At 35.6% G+C, this 19,930-nt stretch overlaps 1 protein-coding gene across 2 annotated transcripts in view; it reads left to right on the forward strand.

Moving 5' to 3' along the window:
* The window catches only part of PLCL1 (phospholipase C like 1 (inactive)), a 344,844-nt gene extending 325,127 nt beyond the window's left edge, over nucleotides 1-19,717 (forward strand). For both annotated transcript variants that reach the window (XM_004033007.5, XM_055379335.2), the window contains one exon: nucleotides 11,772-19,717. In XM_004033007.5, coding sequence (XP_004033055.2) covers nucleotides 11,772-11,954 — 183 coding nt within the window. In that variant the 3' untranslated portion in view covers nucleotides 11,955-19,717. The remainder of the gene's footprint in view (nucleotides 1-11,771) is intronic.
* The last annotated feature ends 213 nt before the right edge of the window (nucleotides 19,718-19,930 follow it).

Genomic DNA, 19,930 nt, shown 5'->3' on the forward strand with positions numbered 1-19,930 from the left:
AGTATACATTGTTGGATAGATGAGGATAGATAAGTTGATCAAGCCAACACGACACAATCTGAAAAATTGGGAAATATGGATGCTACTCATTCAACTTTTGTGTAGGGTTGAAAAATCTTTTGTGTAGGGTTGAAAATTGGTCAGGTAGAGATTTCTATAGAAGTTCCTTCTGTATTCGGCTTATGACACTCATGGCGGTAGTATGAATTCAGATCTCAGGGTCATTTATTATCCATGGAAAGTTAATTTGAGATGTTGGAACTTTTAAACAGTGTTTGTTTATTGTGCTAATCACGATCTGTTACTAAATTTCATTTGAAATGCAATTAATTACCTTCATCACCTTGCTAAAGATTGACATTAATATTCTGTCCTATCCTATTAGTTCTGTTGACACAGAGGGAGATGATCACAATAATGGGAAGGAAAGAGCAGAGAGCAAGGGAATAAACAAGCAGTGACTGCTATTATTTTATTGAATGGTTCTTTTGTCAAAATGACTGCAAGAAAATTCTTAGAATACCAGTATCATCACACAAACCTAAATTCATAAGGCTTCCTGCAGTTGAATCATATTTTTAAAGTTTAGCTTGGGGTTTTCTATTATTCAGCTCACTGGTGTTGAAGCAATTTTGTTGACATTTTCTGTAAGTGGATTAGGCTTGCAGTCATTTGCCCAAAGCAGACAGATGGCTTCTTAAACAGAGCACCCCCGTAGGAACCTATCTTATGGTATCTTCAGAAATAAAACAGGTCTGTCACAAAAGATAATGTTTGGCATTAATTTCTTTTAGTGACAAATGATTTCAGCTCATTTTTACCTTCTCTGCTGGCTTAAATGAAACAGCTGTTTTACATTTTTTATTCCAATAGTGAGCAACGCTTTGGTGTTTGACACTGAACAATGTTGTAGCCTCTAAATTATGAGTAAGAAAATAAGCTTTTGAGAGGGGAGGATGAGGCCTTTTGGGGTCCCCCAAGGAAAGTTGCCACATTAGTGCAATTGTCATTTTTATTTTAAACATGGGGTCTTTTTTTGGACTAATGCGTAATGCAATCCTGGCTTTTATTGTCGCATTTTATTCTCTCCACTTTGTCAACTTGTCTTTTTAAGTTTCAAGATGTTTTTGTTTCCTCACATTTTTATGAGGCAAAGGACAGTGGACTTATCTACAACATTGTTATTTCTGTTTATATAATAGAATAATAATTGCTAACGATCATTAGAGTTTTCCAGGTATGGCAGGCATTGTTCTAAAGATTTTAGAGGTATTGTCTCTCTTAATCTCACAAAAAATCTATGAGGTGAGTACAATTATTATAGCCATTTTATGGATGAGGAAACTGAGGCACCCAGTGATCTTGCCCAAGGTCAAAAAGCTAGTAAGTCTTGGAGCCAGGATTTGAGCCCAGGTACAGTAAGAGTGGAGCTTATGCTGTAAATTCACTTATAAGAATGGCGATATGGTTACGATTCAAAGTCTCTAGTCTAGATTGTTATTCTATGAGAGAAATGAGGAATCCTTAGAATCAGATTTATTCCTTCATCACTCCTGGGGTTCCACTCCTCAGCTTGTGTGTTCTGCCATCTTGGGCAGCCAGCTTATGTGGAAGGCTTGTGGGGGCTCATGGGTGCTGCAAGGAGAAATCGGTACAGGGGCCCTGAGAATTGACTGATGAGGCCTCACATTAGTAGCATCCTTCAAAACGTTCAGCGGATGCCTGTCATGAATATGATTCATTAATAATCTTCTTTTTGGATCTGATCCATCAGGGCTTATGACGATACCTTTGAAGTGAAAACCAGTCCTTTTTTCCAGCACTTATCCCACTCATGAATCCTCTATCATTGCTTTTGTATTTCAGTTTTCCGAAAATCTGGCTCAGATTAAAATTATTAAATGCTTCCAAACCCTGTACCCACACTGAAGACAAAAGTTAGAAATCAAAATATCAGCACAAGGATAGTATTTATGTCTGGGACATTCGTGAAGTTCTATCAAGAAATTCTTTTATAAACCAAAGAAGTCTTAAGCTAGTTTTTCTTTTCTATTTGATCAAATAGATCTATTTGATGACATGTGCACCATATCATGTAATGTACCTAAATTAAATAAAAAAACACAAAAAAACAAATAAACAATATAGAGATTAAGAAAAACAACTCTTGGCCTGGGAAGCCGGCATTATTAGTTATTTTCTTCACACTTATTTCTCGTGTGAACCTGGGCAATGTATTTTTTTAGCTTTCCTGTGTCCATTTATTCACCTGAAGGTTATAAAAGGAGTCCTTCGAATGGCTCGAAAATTTGAAATAATTACTAAGAACGGTTATTTAGCAGAACTCAGTGATACTGTCACTAAATGACACTTTATTGTTTTCCACTTTCAGTGTTTCTTTCAGTATAAATGTCAAGGAAACAAAATAAATCCTAAACAGAGAAAACGTAAGGAAAAATGGAATGTATTAGGCAATTTGGTGCTGTGCCATAAAGGCGGTAACCTTCCAGAACACTCTCCTATACCATGTATATCTGTATCTGTAAGACTGGAGGAGGATTCTTGCCTCTCCTCCAGGCAAACATAAAAAAATCCTTGTACTGTGTTTCACTGATCATAAGATGCCAAGAAATAAATGAAGATTCCTGCTCATCTTGCAAATCATTGCTTTCTTGTTACTTTTTATGGGGAAGCTTGTCTAATCTCCTAGTCCTCACAGCAATACATTCTTTCCCCTCAAGTACTTAGCATAATTTAAGGTTAGATATAACTTTATTTTTGTGGTTATTTTATATATACCTGTATCCCACACTAGACTTAGGTTCCGTAGGGGCAGGGGTGATGTCTGTGCTCACTTTTGTAACCCCCAGAGTCCAGCCTGGTGATTCTCACTGGTTGCAGTACTGCCACCTAGGCTGTGTTCTGGGAAGTTGTAGAGGTGATTGGGAGGATTCTCCTGGCATTTAGTGGAAACAGACAGGAATATTTGATGTCATGCTCTGGGCAGGGCAGTACAACATGATGAAAAATGTCCTGTGTCCTGCAAGATTTCTGTTAAGTCCTGCCTGAGTAAACCCTCTGTATTAGTCAGTTGTCATACTGCTGTAAAGAACTACGTGAGACTGGGTAATTTATAAAGAAAAGAGGTTTTTTTGTTTTGTTTTGTTTTGTTTTGTTTTGTTTTCTCAGTCCTTCATGCTGTACAGGAGGCATGGCTGGGGAGGCCTCAGTGAACTTACAGTCATGGCATAAGGCAAAAGGGAAACAAGCACATCTTCACATGGTGGCAGGAAAGAGAAACAGCTAAGGGGAAGTGCTACACACTTTCAAACAACCAGATCTCCTGAGAACTTACTATCACAAGAACAACAAGGAGGAAATCTGCCCCTTTGATCCATTCACCTCCCACCAAATCCCCTCCTGCAACACCGGGGTTTACAATTCAACATGAGATTTGGGTGGGGACACAGAGCCAAACCATATCACCCTCTAAAATACAAATCAGAATACTTTAGTATATGATATTAATTAATTATTATTATTTTTTACAAGAATTTGTTTGAAGGCCAGTACTTGAGTAAAAGGTAGTTATTCAGAGGTAAGTCTAAATGAAATAAAGACATTGTTTCCAAATTATTGAATAATTTACTCACCTTGGGCATTTTGTCCACTTGATCATATAATTGCTACACAGTAATATTGGAACAAATTGGGAAGTCAGATAATGGTTTTAACCTGATACCTTATTTTTTATTATTGATAATCCGTGGTAGGTATCCGCCTGGGTCCCACAAAGTATCAGCTGGTATTATCAATCACAAGAACAATGACCTTTGCAGTACTTTTAAAGATTTGGCAGTTTTGCTGGGCGTGGTGGCTCACACCTGTAATCCCAGAACTTTGGGAGGCCAAGGCAGGTGGATCACCTGAGGTCAGGAGTTTGAGACCAGCCTGACTAACATGGAGAAACTCCATCTCTACTAAAAATCCAAAATTAACTGGGTCTGGTGGCCCGTACCTGTAATCCCAGCTACTCAGGAGGCTGAGGCAGGAGAATAGCTTGAACCCAGGATGTGGAGGTTGCTGTGAGCCAAGATCGCACCATTGCACTCCAGCCTGGGCAACAAGAGCAAAACTCCGTCTCAAAATAAAAAAAAAAGACTTGGCAGTTTTGATGTGGTGTATGGACATTATTTACTTCCTCATTTATGGGATTATCAGCTTTTTCTTTCCACAGTGAAGGTTTGTATTTGTCTTGGCATGTTATGCCGACCTTAATTGAGGTTGTTTCTTTCCTTCTTTTATTCTATGCAAATACAACTAGTCTATTGCCATTATTTGTTTTCATACTAGTGTCTGTCTCTACATTTGCATTATCATTTTCCATTAAATATGTATTTTTTGAGTGGAATGGCATCTGATCTTATTTCTCTTTCATATCTAATTGCATTCATATTAAGTACAGGCATCTGCCTACTTCAGGTTTCTGGTGTGCCTGCCTGAGCATTCACATATGGCAATACATGTTATTTTATTTTAAATGACCATTCCCTTTTTCTCCTTTATATTACAGCTAGGGTATTATATTTACTTTATTTTAATGATACATAAATAGGTTATATTATCTATGAATTTAAGTTTATGAAAATAAAGAAAGCCTTACAAAATATTTGTTTCAAAGGGTTGGTTTTGATAGATTGAGAACCTCAGGCCAAAGTCTGGTATACAGTAATTGTTTAATAAGTATTTGTTTGCTGGATAAGTGAATAAAATGAAAACTAAGGTGCAAGTCCTCATTAATAGCTAAGAGAGACCACCATTGTTTCCAAAGCACAGGGAAGAGATGGGTGTATCTCAGTTCACATACACATAGCTTTGAACAAGGTATAACAGGGACAATAAATGAGAATTTGAAACATTAAATTTCATACTTTTTTTTTTTCCCCCGAGATGGAGCCATGCTCTGTCACCCAGGCTGGAGGGCAGTGGTGCGATCTTGGCTCAATGCAGCCTCCACCTCCCGGGTTCAAGCAATTTTCCTGCCTCAGCCTCCTGAGTAGCTGGGATTACAGGCGCCTAACAACACACCCAGCTAATTTTTGTTCTTTTAGTAGAGACGGAGTTTCACCATGTTGGCCGTGCCTGGCCCATACTTCTTTTTTAAGCTGTGGTCAACAAGTGCATCTCAATGCAGTGGGTTTTATTGAGTGATACAGATGTTTTCCACCAGTAACAGGACCTATTGTCAGCATTGTTGCCACTGGATTATTAATGGTTTTTTTATTATATTATTATTAGTGAGTAGTGTTTAAATAATGTTGAAAGACTTCACTTATATGTAGAATTCTATATATACAAGAACATAAAATTGTCTCCTTATATTAAAACTATTTTAAAAAACATGGCTAATACAAAGGTTTTCTGCTTAAAATGCAGTTAATTACTATTTTGAAGTAACTAGGGTCCTTCATTTCTTCAACATTCAAGTTAACCAAGACTTCTTGATAAATAAAGCTATTGTAACAAAGAAAGCTTGATAAGAAAGCTATTGTAACAATGCAGGTGTTATTTGAGAAAGAAATGTGGTAAAAGAAGATCTTTCAAATTTAACTTTCAAATTTAATTTTCATTATGTTGAATTTTAACAGAGTATGATTTCAAAATTTTTTGAGCCTTTCATATGGCTTATTAAACATGTCATCTGCTGCATTTTACAATTTTCTGTGGACCCTTTGGCATTAAATTATTCTTAACATTTCTTTAAAGTGTCTTCTATACTTTATAAATTATTTTTTCTTGAGAATTAGATTCTCAGGAACTAAAAAGATTTATTTATATTCAGTTTCCATAGTTTTCAGAAGTATTCAATTAATCAGTCTGTGACCAATCCTAAAATACATCCTTTACATAACTAATTAAAAAATTAACTTTATATACAGTGACAAAATCTAATGTCTCAGGTGAGCATGTCCAGTGTAATTCTCTTCATGTTCCTGTACAGATTATTTTTATTGCATTATATAATAAAGATTTGAAAAGCAGAGTTTCATTTGTTTTGTGTTTAGAGTTTCAGAAGAATAACAGATAAAGCTTCATTCAGCCAAGACTGTTAGAACAGAACTACTCTACGACTATTCATCCATATTTCTCGAGTGTTCATGGAGTAAAAATTTAACTTTTTAAATAGCAAGTAGAATGCAGTTGAAATATTTGGTTGCTGAGGTGTTGCAAAACAGTAAATCTGAGCATTGATAACTTAGTGCAGTGGACACTTCTATTTTTTGTGCAAAATTAAGTTATTTTATATGCAATTTCCTAATAGCTGCACCTTTGTGCCTTTTAACTCTTGTTAACATCTTGTATATAATTCCTACACAGATAGGCCTTCATTCTAGAGAGCAAGAATTCCAGGCCATCTTTGAATAGTTTCACCCAGTTTTCCAAACAGCGTAACATACCAAGAGTGTAACATCAAAAAAAAAAAAAAAAAGTCTAACATGACATCAAAACATTTTTGATCTGTTGTTTTAATTTCTCAAATGAAGGACATTGTAGCAGTTGTTTTACCTCTTCAGAGCAAAGGATTAAACTTCTTAAATGATAGAGTCCCAAAGGATGGTTTTTGAATTAGTAAGATGGCAGTTGTGCACAGCCCTCCACAATATGGTCCATCAATGGACCAAATAAATAACTACTCATCCCACTATGATGTCTGTGACTGGTTTCTACTGCAGCACTGTCCAAGGGTGATTCTACTGTGGGTATGGACTCTCCCATGGATAAAAGAATATCAGAAAACCCAGTCTGCTGATGAGTGTGGGCTCAAAAATACTCACACGAGTTGACTTGGAGACAGAGCTGCATTTGTTTATGTGTGTAGTTTTGTATATGTGAGGGTTTTCCTATTCCCAGAGTCCCAATTAGCTGCTTTAAATATTTGTGGTGTGCTCTGAAACAACCCACTCATTTCCTTTACACGTGATGAGAACACTAGTTATGATGTTCTCCTGCTCTTTTGTGTACTAATATCACAAGGGATAGTGCGGTTCATGGGAAAAGTGGGTGTGAAGGAGCCTGGGATGTCTTTTGTGAATAATTCTGCCAGACTGTAGTCAAAACCATTTTCATTGGTGGGGGGAGGACTGCATTTTTTGGTAAAAATGGAAGTAACAGAAATCCTAAATATCTTTTGATGGGTTATAAGATATATAACTAAAAGATAATTTATATTTAGAATTCTACCCTATTTTATGGTTAGGATATAATGAGATGTATTTGAACTGGTTTACGTTTAGTATATTAAGTGTTCAGTAAATGTTAGCTGCTGTTTAGTGTTGTGACAATATTTCTTGTCAGTAGTAAATTTATTAGTAGTAATCAAAATTGTGGTGATATATCACCACAGCAATGCACGGCAGCCCAATTTGCAATCTAAATTGCATCAGTTATTTCCTGATTTCTAGATAATGTACTTTAATTATAATTTAATGCAGTTGGAAAGATTTAATAAGGAATGCTTAATGTTTGTTTTTTAAATATTCACTAATTATCACTCATTTTTAAATTCAGAATTTCTATAATGATCTCTGTGGCTTTGCATGAGTCCATGTTACTTTCTAAATGTGTTGGACCTGCCAATGGAACCTTACATTCAGAAGCCAAATCACTGTGGAGGCTAAATGGTGGCCATTGCTCTTGGGACTTCTATTAGTCTTGTTGTCCCACCAGCATCAGTCTACTTGAGGCGCTCTCTATTACCCTCACTTTCCTTTGAGTTAAAGCATCCTTATCTTTTTTTTTTTTTTTCCTGAAGGATCCCCAGTACCAGAGGATACTTCAAATCCCCATGAGATTGCTAGTATAGAAATGCCGGCAGCAGCTTGACATTTTTTTTTCAAGTTGAGTGTTCAGTGGTCAACTTGTACATTAATTCTGCATTTCATGCCATAACAATCCTAAACTTATTTTAGTATACAAAAGGTGTTTCCATTTCTATATCACCAAATAAAATGAATTCTCCTGGGGTTCCTCCTCTTCCCTTAAGACCTCTGTTTAGGGAGAATAAGATTAAAACACTTTCTTAAGGATGACTTGTTAGGTTACTCTTTAAATATATACTATAGACGAATACCTTTAAATGGCTTGGCTGACCTGAATACCATGGCGGGTGTCGGGAGGTGGTTTTTGGGATGAAACTGGATCAACCTCAGATCAACAGGCATTAGATTCTCATAAGGAATACACAACCTAGATCCCTTGCAGGCTCAGTTCACAATAGGGTTCACACTCCTGAGAATCTAATGTCGCTGCTGATGTGACAGGGGTGGGAGCTCAGGCAGTAATGCTCACTCACCCACTGCTCACGTCCTGCTGTGCAGCCTGGTTCCTCACAGGTCACAGGGACTGGTATCAGTCCATGGCCCCAGGGTTGGGGACACCTGCTGTACCTAGTATATTTTGGAGGAAATGATACACAGGACAAAGACGTTTAGAGGGAGATCTGGTATAAGCTGGCTGGTTAAGAGAAGTTTGGGGGTGTTTGTGACAGAGTAGAGAGAAAGAGATTGCTAGATGATTAGGGAAAATTACTGCATATAAAATGGGAAAAAAGTCAGCATGCCAAGGGAAAATGCCAGGGTGGTGGTTGTTAACAATCAAATTCACCCTCTACAATTTTCACCAGAATGTGTCTTTTCTGATTCTGATGCCTTGATTAGGAAGACCCAAAGAAGAGATGCAGGTTGTGATTCCTGGAACCACAGAACAGAAAGATGACTGCTATTCTTCCTTCATAAAAAAAGAGAAAACAGAAGTTTATATCATGTTTCAATGTACACTCTTCACAACACAGCCTTTCAGTTTTGCTTCTTTTATTAGTTAATAGTTTACCAATTTTTTTTTTTTTGCCTATATGGTACAGCCAGTGTGTGTTGTCTCCAGGGTTATCAGGAGATGATGTAGTTGTGTTAGTTATGCACTGGTACAAACTGTTTTCTCCCATTGGCCATTGTTTTCTACAGAGACTGACTTCTATTTACCAGAAATGGCACAGTCTGGCATTTGGATGCCACCTCTTAGAACCAATGAGATGACATTCTGGATTATTAAAATATGTTTCATGCCATGCTGTGGGAAAAGGGGATGTGAGAATTTTATGCGTTAGTAGGATAAAATGATGTTTTTGTATGTTTCACTGTTCTCTTGCAATTAGGAAAGTTGCCAGTTTTGCTACTGCTATGCTTTTAAAATTATTGATGAAACTTTCAAAACTAAATGAAAAGGGAACACTTAAAAGTAATACTCTGAAAATGAAGGAGGATATAGTCTCATTACTAATAGATTTTTTATAAATGGAAAGATTCCTTTAAAAATATAGTAGTACATATACATTATACATATCTCTGTAAAACAGACTCTGGTAGATGCATTTTAAATGTTAGTCAAATTTTTAATAAAATATAGATAGTACCAAGATACTTATTATATGTAGTAGCAGATAATGTTAACCACTTTCCAAATCACCTTATAGCATTGTGATTCCTATACTTATGATCATTTAAATCATAAAGAGCTCTTCAACATATTGTCTTTAATCTTAGAACTGTGAGGAAGGCTGAAGGATATTTTCATCATTTTTGCAGAAGAGAAAATGGCCCAGATAAAAATTGGTTGAAGATGCTCCAACCCTCGTCCCTGCTAGTGTGTTCTTGCTCTGCCCTGTCTTCCTGATTCTGGATGCTATCTCTAAATTGTGTCAGGCTGTGTCACATGGGCAATGCTTTTCTTTTTATCTGCGTTGCTTCCATGGGTAACAATGAATAGGAGTCTCTAGGGTGCCCTGCAGAGAGTGCCTGCTTTGCTGTTAAAAGATGCCTATCAGGTAGTGGTTAAAACCACAGACCCCGGAGCCAGCTGCTGGATTTTAAGCTCCAGCTCTACCACTTAGCAGCTGTATGACTTTGGGAAGGGTGACTGTGCTCTGGGCCTCAGTTTTTTTAATCAGTAAATTGAGAATAATGAAAGTACCCATCTCATAGGGCTGTTGTAATGAATGATTGAATGAACATGTATAAAGCACAAAGAGTGACCACACTGAGCAAGCACTTCATATGTTGGTCTGTTATTATTGTTACTGAAGAGTTGCACTTTTCAAAGTGGATGTGACTTCACTTTTTTTTTTAAATTTATGTTCTGGGTTACATGTGCAGAATGTGCAGGTTTGTTGAGCAGACTCATTCATGATGTCTATAGTGTTAAGAACAGACTTCCAAAAGTCTGCTGGTGTAGTAAATATTTTTTCTTTAGAAAATACATCTCTCACTGACAGAGTCTTTAGGCTCTAATCTCTAGTCTTTAGTCTCAGACTAGATTGTAAACATGGTGTGGGGAATAGAGCATTGATGCAGGAGGCCAAAGGCCTGAACTTTAGTCCCAGCTCAGCGATTAACCAGCTGTGACCTTGGGCCAGTCAATTAACCTCATCAGGCTCAGCTTCATTTCTCCTCAGGAGAAGGCAAAACTGTCCACCTCCAACTCTTCTTCCAAAATCCCATACCATAATTGATGTACTTGAGAAGTTCGCTTTAACACAAACATCAGGCAAAGCCCAACTATTTAATCATCCCATATAATTAAAAGCTGCTATTAGAAGGATTTATCTATTTTTTACAGAGGATAGAATTGGCAAGTGCATATTTAGGTTTTGAGAAATAAAATATTCCAAGCTTTTGTAAAATACAAGTTTCTTCATACACCCTAAGGAAAAAGCATTTACTGGCCTTTCATAAAATAGGTAAATTATCCTTTCTCTGAGCCTCTGCTTTGTAGAATAATGCTCCAGCAATCGTCATAACCCCATATCCACCCATATTGTCCTTTCAAGGTCACACTTTCAGGCACTGCCATGAGAATGGAGAGGAGAGGGAAGAAGCTACTTCTTCCTCTGTCTATGCACCATAGACACCTGTCCCCGCTTCCCCACACTCAGTCATTCAGCCCTTGGGCCAGTATCAGTATACACACTTTATCTTCATAACACTGAACTAAAATAAGAAATAAAAATAGCAGGAAAAGATGTCTGTTGGGCACTGATGTAAATGACAGCTAATGTGTTCCTGCAATCCTCATTTCCTTTTTGTTTTGCCTCTGGAGACTCTTTTTCTCCATCTGCCAGGTGGGAACATCATCTTCAGGATGATGGAAAAGGCAGAAGTAATGTGGGTGACTGATAATTTAACAACAGGCAGATTGCAAGGATGACCCAGTATATTAAACACCAGCTCACCAAGCATAAGGGTACGTGACTTACTTTACAGAAGACACTTTGCTTTGTAAGCTCTTGTACAGAGGGGGAGATTTTATTTTCACTTCTTTAAGGAAGAGCTTCTTTCCTTGTTTTCTCCCAAGACTAGGAATGCTGGATCTGGGCGGGGTAGGTATTGCAGCAGTGTGCAGAGTCTCAGACCATGGTGATGGAAGAGTTGATGTCCTCAGCACATAAAGAGGAGGATTCCTCACAACAGGAATCTCAACGGACTGCCAGCAATTGCATAGCCAGCTGGTCAGGCTCAGGTTGAGGTACTTGGCTTAACAAGCAAAGTCACTTAATAATGTTAGAAAAGAACCTTGGGTTAAACCCTGGAAAAGTGAGCTTGCAGGTCTGGGTCTGTTTCCTTATTCAGCAATGGGCAGTAAGAACATAGAGTGATGTCACTCAGCACATGCCTGGCCCATAACTGTCTTCTTTGATGCCTGTTTTTTTCTGTTTGTAGGGCCAAGGAGATCTGTTGAAGAATGCCAAGAATGAAGCTATAGAAAACATGAAGCAGATCCAGCTGGCATGCCTGTCCTGTGGACTGAGTAAAGCCCCCAGCAGCAGTGCTGAGGCCAAGAGCAAGCGCAGCCTGGAAGCCATAGAGGAGAAGGAATGTAGTGAGGAGAATGGGAAGCTGTGACTCTGGGCATTATCGGCACGTTCACCCATCTTATCAAGGACTCTGGTTTCTCATTCTTGTTTTCTTTCTTTAAATGTTTTATAAGTTCACAAAATGGTGCCCTATATGGGGTATTGGACATAGATATTTTCACAATGTCAGTATTTCAGAGTAGTTAATTTATCTAAATTAAAACCTTTAGTATCAGTGTTTTAAATTCTGAGACATGTGTCAACACCCCTGTGTGGATGCCTGTGGAAGAGTGTGTGTGTGTGTGTGTGTGTGTGTGTGTGTAGCAGAGAGAGAGAGAAATTCTGTTAAAATCTATTCTGTGTTGCATTATTCATTTAGTGAGTTATTCCTTGATCATTTTGGGACAATTGTTTTAATCTGAAATTCTAAAGAGCACTTACTGTAACCCGTCGCTGTGTTTAATTTGACTTCTCTGCCTTTGACATTTAATTTAGTGATCTTAGCATAGCTTATTATTGAAGGAAGCCAAATTTATCAAAGCATAGATGTTTTGGTAGATTAAATATAGATTAGAAAAATTCCTAAGAATCAGAGTAGAAATAAAAGTGAATGAAAGATTAAACAGATGATGAGAATTTCTAAGAAGATTAGCAAAGTCATTTCTTCAGTCAGAAAACTTTAAAAAATATTTATTAAATAAAATCAATTTTTAGGAAGTTTTCTGTAGTCATTTACTAAACATATGATTTCACTAGAAAAGCTGATCATAAGTGAATTTATACCTACCTGTGTGGTACTCTGAAACACACTGAAAGCTCTGTTGCAATTAGGATTTTGATGTGACAATAATATTGTTGTATAATTTCGAGATTTGTAGGAAGGTCTCATTCTTCCAAGCTGAGAGTCTAGCACTCATTTTCTATAACAGATATGGCAGCTTAGAGGTGTTGGCTTTGTTTGGATGTAATTTAGGGTACTAAATTTAAATTTAAAGATATTGTCCAAACAATATCATATCATCACATTGAGCTGATATAAATTCTGTGGGTCCGATAATATCTTTGTGATAATTTAAGAGCTAACCAGTTACCACACATCTATGATATAACCCTAACACACACAGAAAAGCATACATGCAAAAAGAAATGACTAATTAGGGTACATTTATAACTGCATCTAGGTAATTTTTACCCTAATGTCTTCATAAAGTACTTGAGTGTAATGTTTGTTACCTCCAACAGAACTAAATGTTCTATGGTTATGAAAGAATATATTTATTTAAAACATTGCTTTTATTTTGAAAAGCTTCTTAATTAATTTGATTAACAAATATGCTAATTTGGGGAAACCTAGAGAAGATAATTGTTGAAATTTTGCAAATATAAACATCTCCTATAGCTTCTGTGTTATTTCTGACTTCTTAACACTATTATGTTTATGTTGCACATTACTGAAAGAGTAAAGATATGAAAAAAACACTAATTGTTTTCTTTTATTGTGAATTGAAAAAGCAAAGCTAATGAAAATGGGTTACTACATCAAAAATATCTTAAAGAGTTTGCTATTTCCATGGACCAGATATGATGAAATTATTACCTGGGTTTAAAACTGGGCACTCGAGGAGGAGGTACCTGAAGTCATTTGAAGGCAAGTTTCCAATGATACTACAATGGCCTGAAAAAATTTCTTTACCCTGTGTTATATTTAACTTGCTGGTAGGAGGACTAGTGGAATGCAGGTGTTAAGCCCTTTGTGGTGAAAAAGAGGTTCTATAGACAGAAACAAAACCCACCTTACATCAGCTGATTGGTTGATTTTACTAGTGTACCTCTTCATCTACTTGAATTCTATTTGGTAAATCCATGTCTTTACTGGATATACAGTTAGGTGGGAAGAGGAGATAAAGGATGACAAACTCTCAAACAATATTTATACATTTATTTACTCCAGGGTCAAATCCAATCCTTGGAAGTAGCTTCTCTAGTTTATTTTATTTGTCCTAGAGCTCTACTCACACTTAGGACCCACCCAAAAATTCTCAAAAACATAATATGGATTCTGCCTCATCTGATGCTATTTCTGGCAGTGGGTTGTCAGCCATACTCTGCTTCATTCCACTGGGTGTCCTTGCTAGATGGGGAGTGAGATGTGGAGCAGGAAGGAGCTTTGGATTCTGGGAGTGGAGGTGGCAAGGGAAAAGTCTCCTAGTCTCCTGTGATGTTCCTGCCTCCAGATAGAATAGCAAAAACAAACAATTTTTTTTGTGTATTATGCCTCCATGACATTGTTACATTCTATGAGGAGCATCTGTCTCCTTTCTAGACTTGAACTGTGGTAGAAAAAGCCCCCTTCTCTCTTGTATCTACTTAGATTTGGTGATGCTAGGAACGTAGTGTTTTAGATATTAATTCTATTTTTATTTATTCATTTTTACATCACCAATAGGATCTGAGGTGGAGATGGCGGGTATTATCACTGGCATTTTACAGGTGAGAAAGCCCAAGGCCACTGAGGTAATAAATGGAATAATTGATTTTGAACTTGGGTCTGTCTGATTTCATGTGCAAGATTATATACTTAGTGATTTTGATTTTAAGTTTATTCTTAACATTTTAAACCAGACTATTAACTCTTACCTTTATAACCACAGATACAAAGAACTGTATCATTTATTTTCTTAATATAAAATATTAATGGTCAGTATAAAAATACAAAAATAGAGAACTATATACAACAGAAAAGCAAAATTACCCACTAATAACATTTTGATTTATATCCCTTTAGACACTGTTTAGAGTTTATACATATATGTAAATATGCTTGTATTTTAACAAAATTGAGATATTATATAAACTGTTTGTAGCAGGGTGTTTAAAATTTTAACAATATGTTATGGATATCTTTCTGTGTCAATAAATGTGTATTTACATTAGAGTTCCAAGCCTTTGAACTGAATCTAGTCCAAAAATGATGTGTTTTATTTGGCCATTGAACATTTTTTAAAAAAATCTTTAAGCAATAGACAGCTTTTGAAATTCAGAAAATGTTACGTACAATTCAGTGTCCTGCATGTTTTAAAATACTGGATAATCTAACAACACAGGACACCTCCCACCCCCCACCTCACAACCACCACACATATACTTTCTTGCTTGGCATCAATTAATTGAAACTGCCCTCTCCAAAAGGGGCATATGCTGTCCAATTTTCTAGAGAGCCTTTTCATTCATTTATGTTACATCTGGACCTTGAGGACATGATAGGTGGTGAAACTTGATGAAAATTATCATTTATTGAGAGGCCAAAATGAGAGAATTGCTTGAGGCCAGGAATTGAGACTAGCCTGGGAAACATAGTAAGACCTTGTCTTTAAAAAATAAAAAAAAATTAATGGTCATTTATAATAATTACACAGTATCTTATTATATGGCTTACCAGAATATATTTAACCAATCTCCTATTGCTAGATTTTACTCACCTAATTTCTTGTTATATAAACATTCCAATAATAAAATCCATTTTTGCAAAGTTGTTCAACTTTTTCTTTGGGATACATTTCTAGAAGTGGAATTGTTGGGTCAAAGGATACAGAGATTTTTTGTTTTGTTTCATTTTTGTTTTTTAGGGATTTTGAGATACATTGCCAAATAGTCTCTGGAAAACTTGTTCAATTTAAAACCCCACCAGGAGTTTATGAGAGTGCTCAAATCTTTGCTAATGATAAATTTAATTTTTCTTATTTTTATCTTTGCCAATCTTCTAAGTTACAAAAATCTTATTTCTCTTTATCTTTAATCTCTGAGATTGGATGCATATTAATATGTTCGTTGACTCTAAATAATCTAATTAAAAGTAAAAACTTTTGTACTCCAAAGGATACTACCAAGAAAGTGAAAATAGAACCCACAGAAGAGGTTTGCAGGTCATATATCTGATAGAGACTGGCATCCAAAATTTATAAAGAACTATTACAACTTAATAAAAAGAAAACCGAATTTTTAAAAACTGTTCAAAGGATTGGAATAGACTTTTCTTCCAAGAAAATATGCAAACAGGAAATAAGCACATAGAAACATGCTGAAGATCATTAACCACTAAGGTCACATAAATCATAGCCACAATTAGATATGACTTCACACCAAATAGGTTGGCTATAATAAAAAAGACAGATAATAACAAGTGTTAGTGAGGATGTGGAGAAATTGGAACCATCCTACCCTGCTGATGGAAATGTAAAATATTTCAGCTGTTTTGGAAAACAGCTTGGCACTTCCTCAAAAGGTTAAAAAAAACATGAAGTTACCATATGACCCAGCAATTCTACTCTTAGATTTCTACCCAAGAGAAATGAAAATATATGTCCACACAAAAGCTTGTACACAAATGTTTGTGGCACCATTTTTTATAATAGTCAAAAGTAGAAACAATCCAAATGTCTATCAACTCATGAAAGGATAAATAAAAATTACATATTCATACATTGGATTGTTCAACAATAAAAGAAATGAAGTACTGATACATGCTACAAGAGTATACCTTGAAAACATTATGCTAAGTGAAGGAAATCAGGCACAAAGGCCACATGTTGTACCGTTCCATTTTTATAAAATATCCAGAATAGACAAATCAGTAGAGATAGAAAGTAGACTAATGGTTGCCAGTGGCTGTGGGGGTCTGGGAGTGACTGCTAATGGGTATGAGTTTTCTTATTGGTGTGATGAAAATGTTCTGGAATTAGAAATAATGATGATGTTTGTTTACATAATTTGTGAATGTACTAAAAGCTATTTAATTGTATATTTTAAAGAGTGAATTTTATGGTATGTAAATTATCTCAGTAAAAGGGTTATAAAAGGAGAAATAAAAAGAATTTAAACAATGAACAGGGTATTAGAGAATAGTGAAATAGCTTCAAGAATCTAATATGTATGAAACTGGAGAGAAGAGCAGGAAAGAAAAATAATTTGAAGAAATAATGGCTAAAAATTTCTCATTTGTAATGAAAACTATAACCTCCAGATCCAAGTGTCTCAAAAATTCCAAGGACAAGAAACATGAGAAAAACAAGTTAGTCTGTTTTCTGCTGCTGTAATAGAATGCCACAGATTGTGTAATTTACAAAGAAAAGAAGTTTATTTGTTTTACAGTTCTGGAGGCTGAGAAGTCCAAGAGCATGGCTTTGGCATCTGGTGAGTGTAATTCCATGCCAGAAGGGCAAAATGTGGAAGGTCAAGAGAGCCCATATGAAGGAGGTTTTGCTATTATAACAAAGCCACCTCCTCTACAACTACCCCACTCCGATGACAACACCTTGCATGAGGGTGGAGCCCTCATGACCCAATTACCTCTTACTTGGCCACACTTCCCAACACTCTGGCATTGGGAGTCCAATTAAGTTTCCAACACATGAGTTTTGGTGACACCTTCAAACCATTGCAACAACCAAGGCATATTGTAGCCAAATAGTTCAAAAGTAGTGATAATGAGATAATCTTAAAAGCAGCCAGTAAAAAAAGACATGTACAGAGAAAATAAGAAAGACAGCGTATGTCTTATTGTAAACTGTGCAGATGAGATGCCGGTGGAGCAACTTCTTTAAAGTATTGAAAACAAAGCAAAAACTGTAATCCTAGAATTCTATACCCAGTAAAAATGAATTCTAGAATTCTATACCTATTCAAAAATGAAGGTTATACAAAAAAATTTTCAAAAGCTCAATTCATCACCAGTAGACTTACATTATAAGAAATGTTAAAGGAAATCCTTCAGGCTGAAGGAAAATTATGCCAGGTCAAAATATGGATGTACAAAAACAGATGAAGAGAGAGAGCTAGAAATAGTAACTGCAGGGATAAATATAGCTGGCCCTTTGTATCTAGGGGTTCTGCATCTGTGGATTCAACCAACAATGGATTAAAAATACTTAAAAACTGATAAAAATAACAATACAAAATTAAATACAAATAAAAATACAGTACAATTATTTATATAGCATTTACATTTAATTGGGTATTATAAGTAATCTAGGGATAATTTAAGGTATACAGGAAGATGCATAAAGATTATATGCAAACACTATGTTATTTTATGAAAGAGACTTGAACATCTATGGATTTTGGTATTTGCAAGGGGTGAATGGGGTATTTGCAAGCAGTGAATGAGGAGGCCTGGAACCAATCTTCTGCTGATATTGAGGCACAGCTGAAAAAGGTATATTACTTAAATCTCTTATTGTATTGTAAATTGTATAAGTAATGAAATTAAAAGGCAGAAATTGTCAGACTGAATAAAATGAAAAGACCAAACAATATGCTGCTTACAAGAAACACAATTCAAATATAAGGACACAATTAGTTTAAAGGAAAAGAACTGGAAAAGATATACCATGATAACACAAGTCAGAAGAAAGCTGCTGTGGATATATTAATATCAGATGTAGATTTCAGAGCAGTGAATATTGCCAGGCATAAAGAAAGTTATTACATAATAATTAAGGTATCAGTTCATCAAGAAGATGTAATAACCCTAAGTATTTATACAACTAATATCAGAGCTTCAAAATACATGAAGCAAAAACCAGTGGAATTGATAGGAGAAACACACAATTACACAATTATAGTCAGAATTTTCAACATATCTTTCTCAATGGAGAAAACAACTAGACAGGAAATCATTAAGGATATAGATGATTTAAACTATATGATCAACTACCTGGACATAATTGGCATTTATGGAACACTGCACCACCAACAGCAGAGTACATATTATTTTCAAGTACACAGAAAACAGTTACCAATATAGACCATTTTCTGGGTCATAAAACACATCTCAATAAATGTAAAACAATTAATGTTATATAAAGTATGTGCTCTGACCACAAAGGAATTAGAGATCAATAAAAGAAACATCTTTGAAAAATCTCAACATATTTGAAAACTAAATAACTCACTTCTAAATAACTCCTGTATCAAAGAAGAAATTAAAAAGGAAATTAGAAAGTACTTTGAATTTAAGTGTCAAAACATCCAAATTCATGGGATAACACTAACACTATACTTAGGAAATTTATAGCAGTTAACACGTGTATTAGAAAAAAAGAAATTTCTCAAACCAAAGACTTCCATTTTCATCTTAAGAAACTAGAAAAAAAAAGAGAAAATTAAGTTCAAAGTAGAAAAAAGAGAATAAAGATTAGAGTAGAAATCAATAAGATAGAAAACAATAGAGAAAATCAATAAAACAAAAAGGTTGAATTTTTGGGAAGATCAATAAAATTAATAAACCTCTAGTCAAACAAGGAAAAAAGGAACACTCAAATTACCAATATCAAGGTAAGATCAGACATCATTTCAATATTGAATCAAAAAAACGAGTGAGAATACATCACTCCAAATTTTAAGGATATTAAAGGATAGTAGGCAAACATTATGAAGACTTTCTGCCGATAAATTCTACAACTTCAGTGAAATGGGCAAATTCCTTAAAAGACACAAATTGCCAAATCTCAAAATGATGAGTTAAATAACTTAGACAAAAAGTACATGCTGTATGTCCAGTAACATACATTTCTGGAAGCACAAACTAATGAATAGTAACAAAAAGTAGATAAGTGGTTACCTGGGGTCAGTGTGGAATGGGGAGTGTGAGATTACAAAGTGGATAAGGACATATTTGGGAATAATATATGTGCTCATTATCCTGATTGTGGTGGTGTTTTCACATGTTAGACATATGTCAAAATTTAAATTGTATACTTTGAATATGTGCAGTTTGTTTTATGGAATTATATCTCAATAAAGCTCTTAGAAATACATAGGAGCACCTCTCAGTTAATAATTTTAAGGCAGCTTTTAAAAAATATAATAGTTGAATTTGGCTGGGTGCAGTGGCTCACGCCTGTAATCCCAGCACTTTGGGAGGCTGAGGCAGGCAGATTGCCTGAGCTCGGGAGTTCGAAATTAGCCTGGGCAACATGGCAAAACCCTGTTTCTACTAAAACTACAAAAAAAAAAAAAATAAGTTGG

This window comes from Gorilla gorilla, chromosome 11, assembly GCF_029281585.2.
Source record: "Gorilla gorilla gorilla isolate KB3781 chromosome 11, NHGRI_mGorGor1-v2.1_pri, whole genome shotgun sequence".
NCBI lineage: Eukaryota > Metazoa > Chordata > Mammalia > Primates > Hominidae > Gorilla > Gorilla gorilla.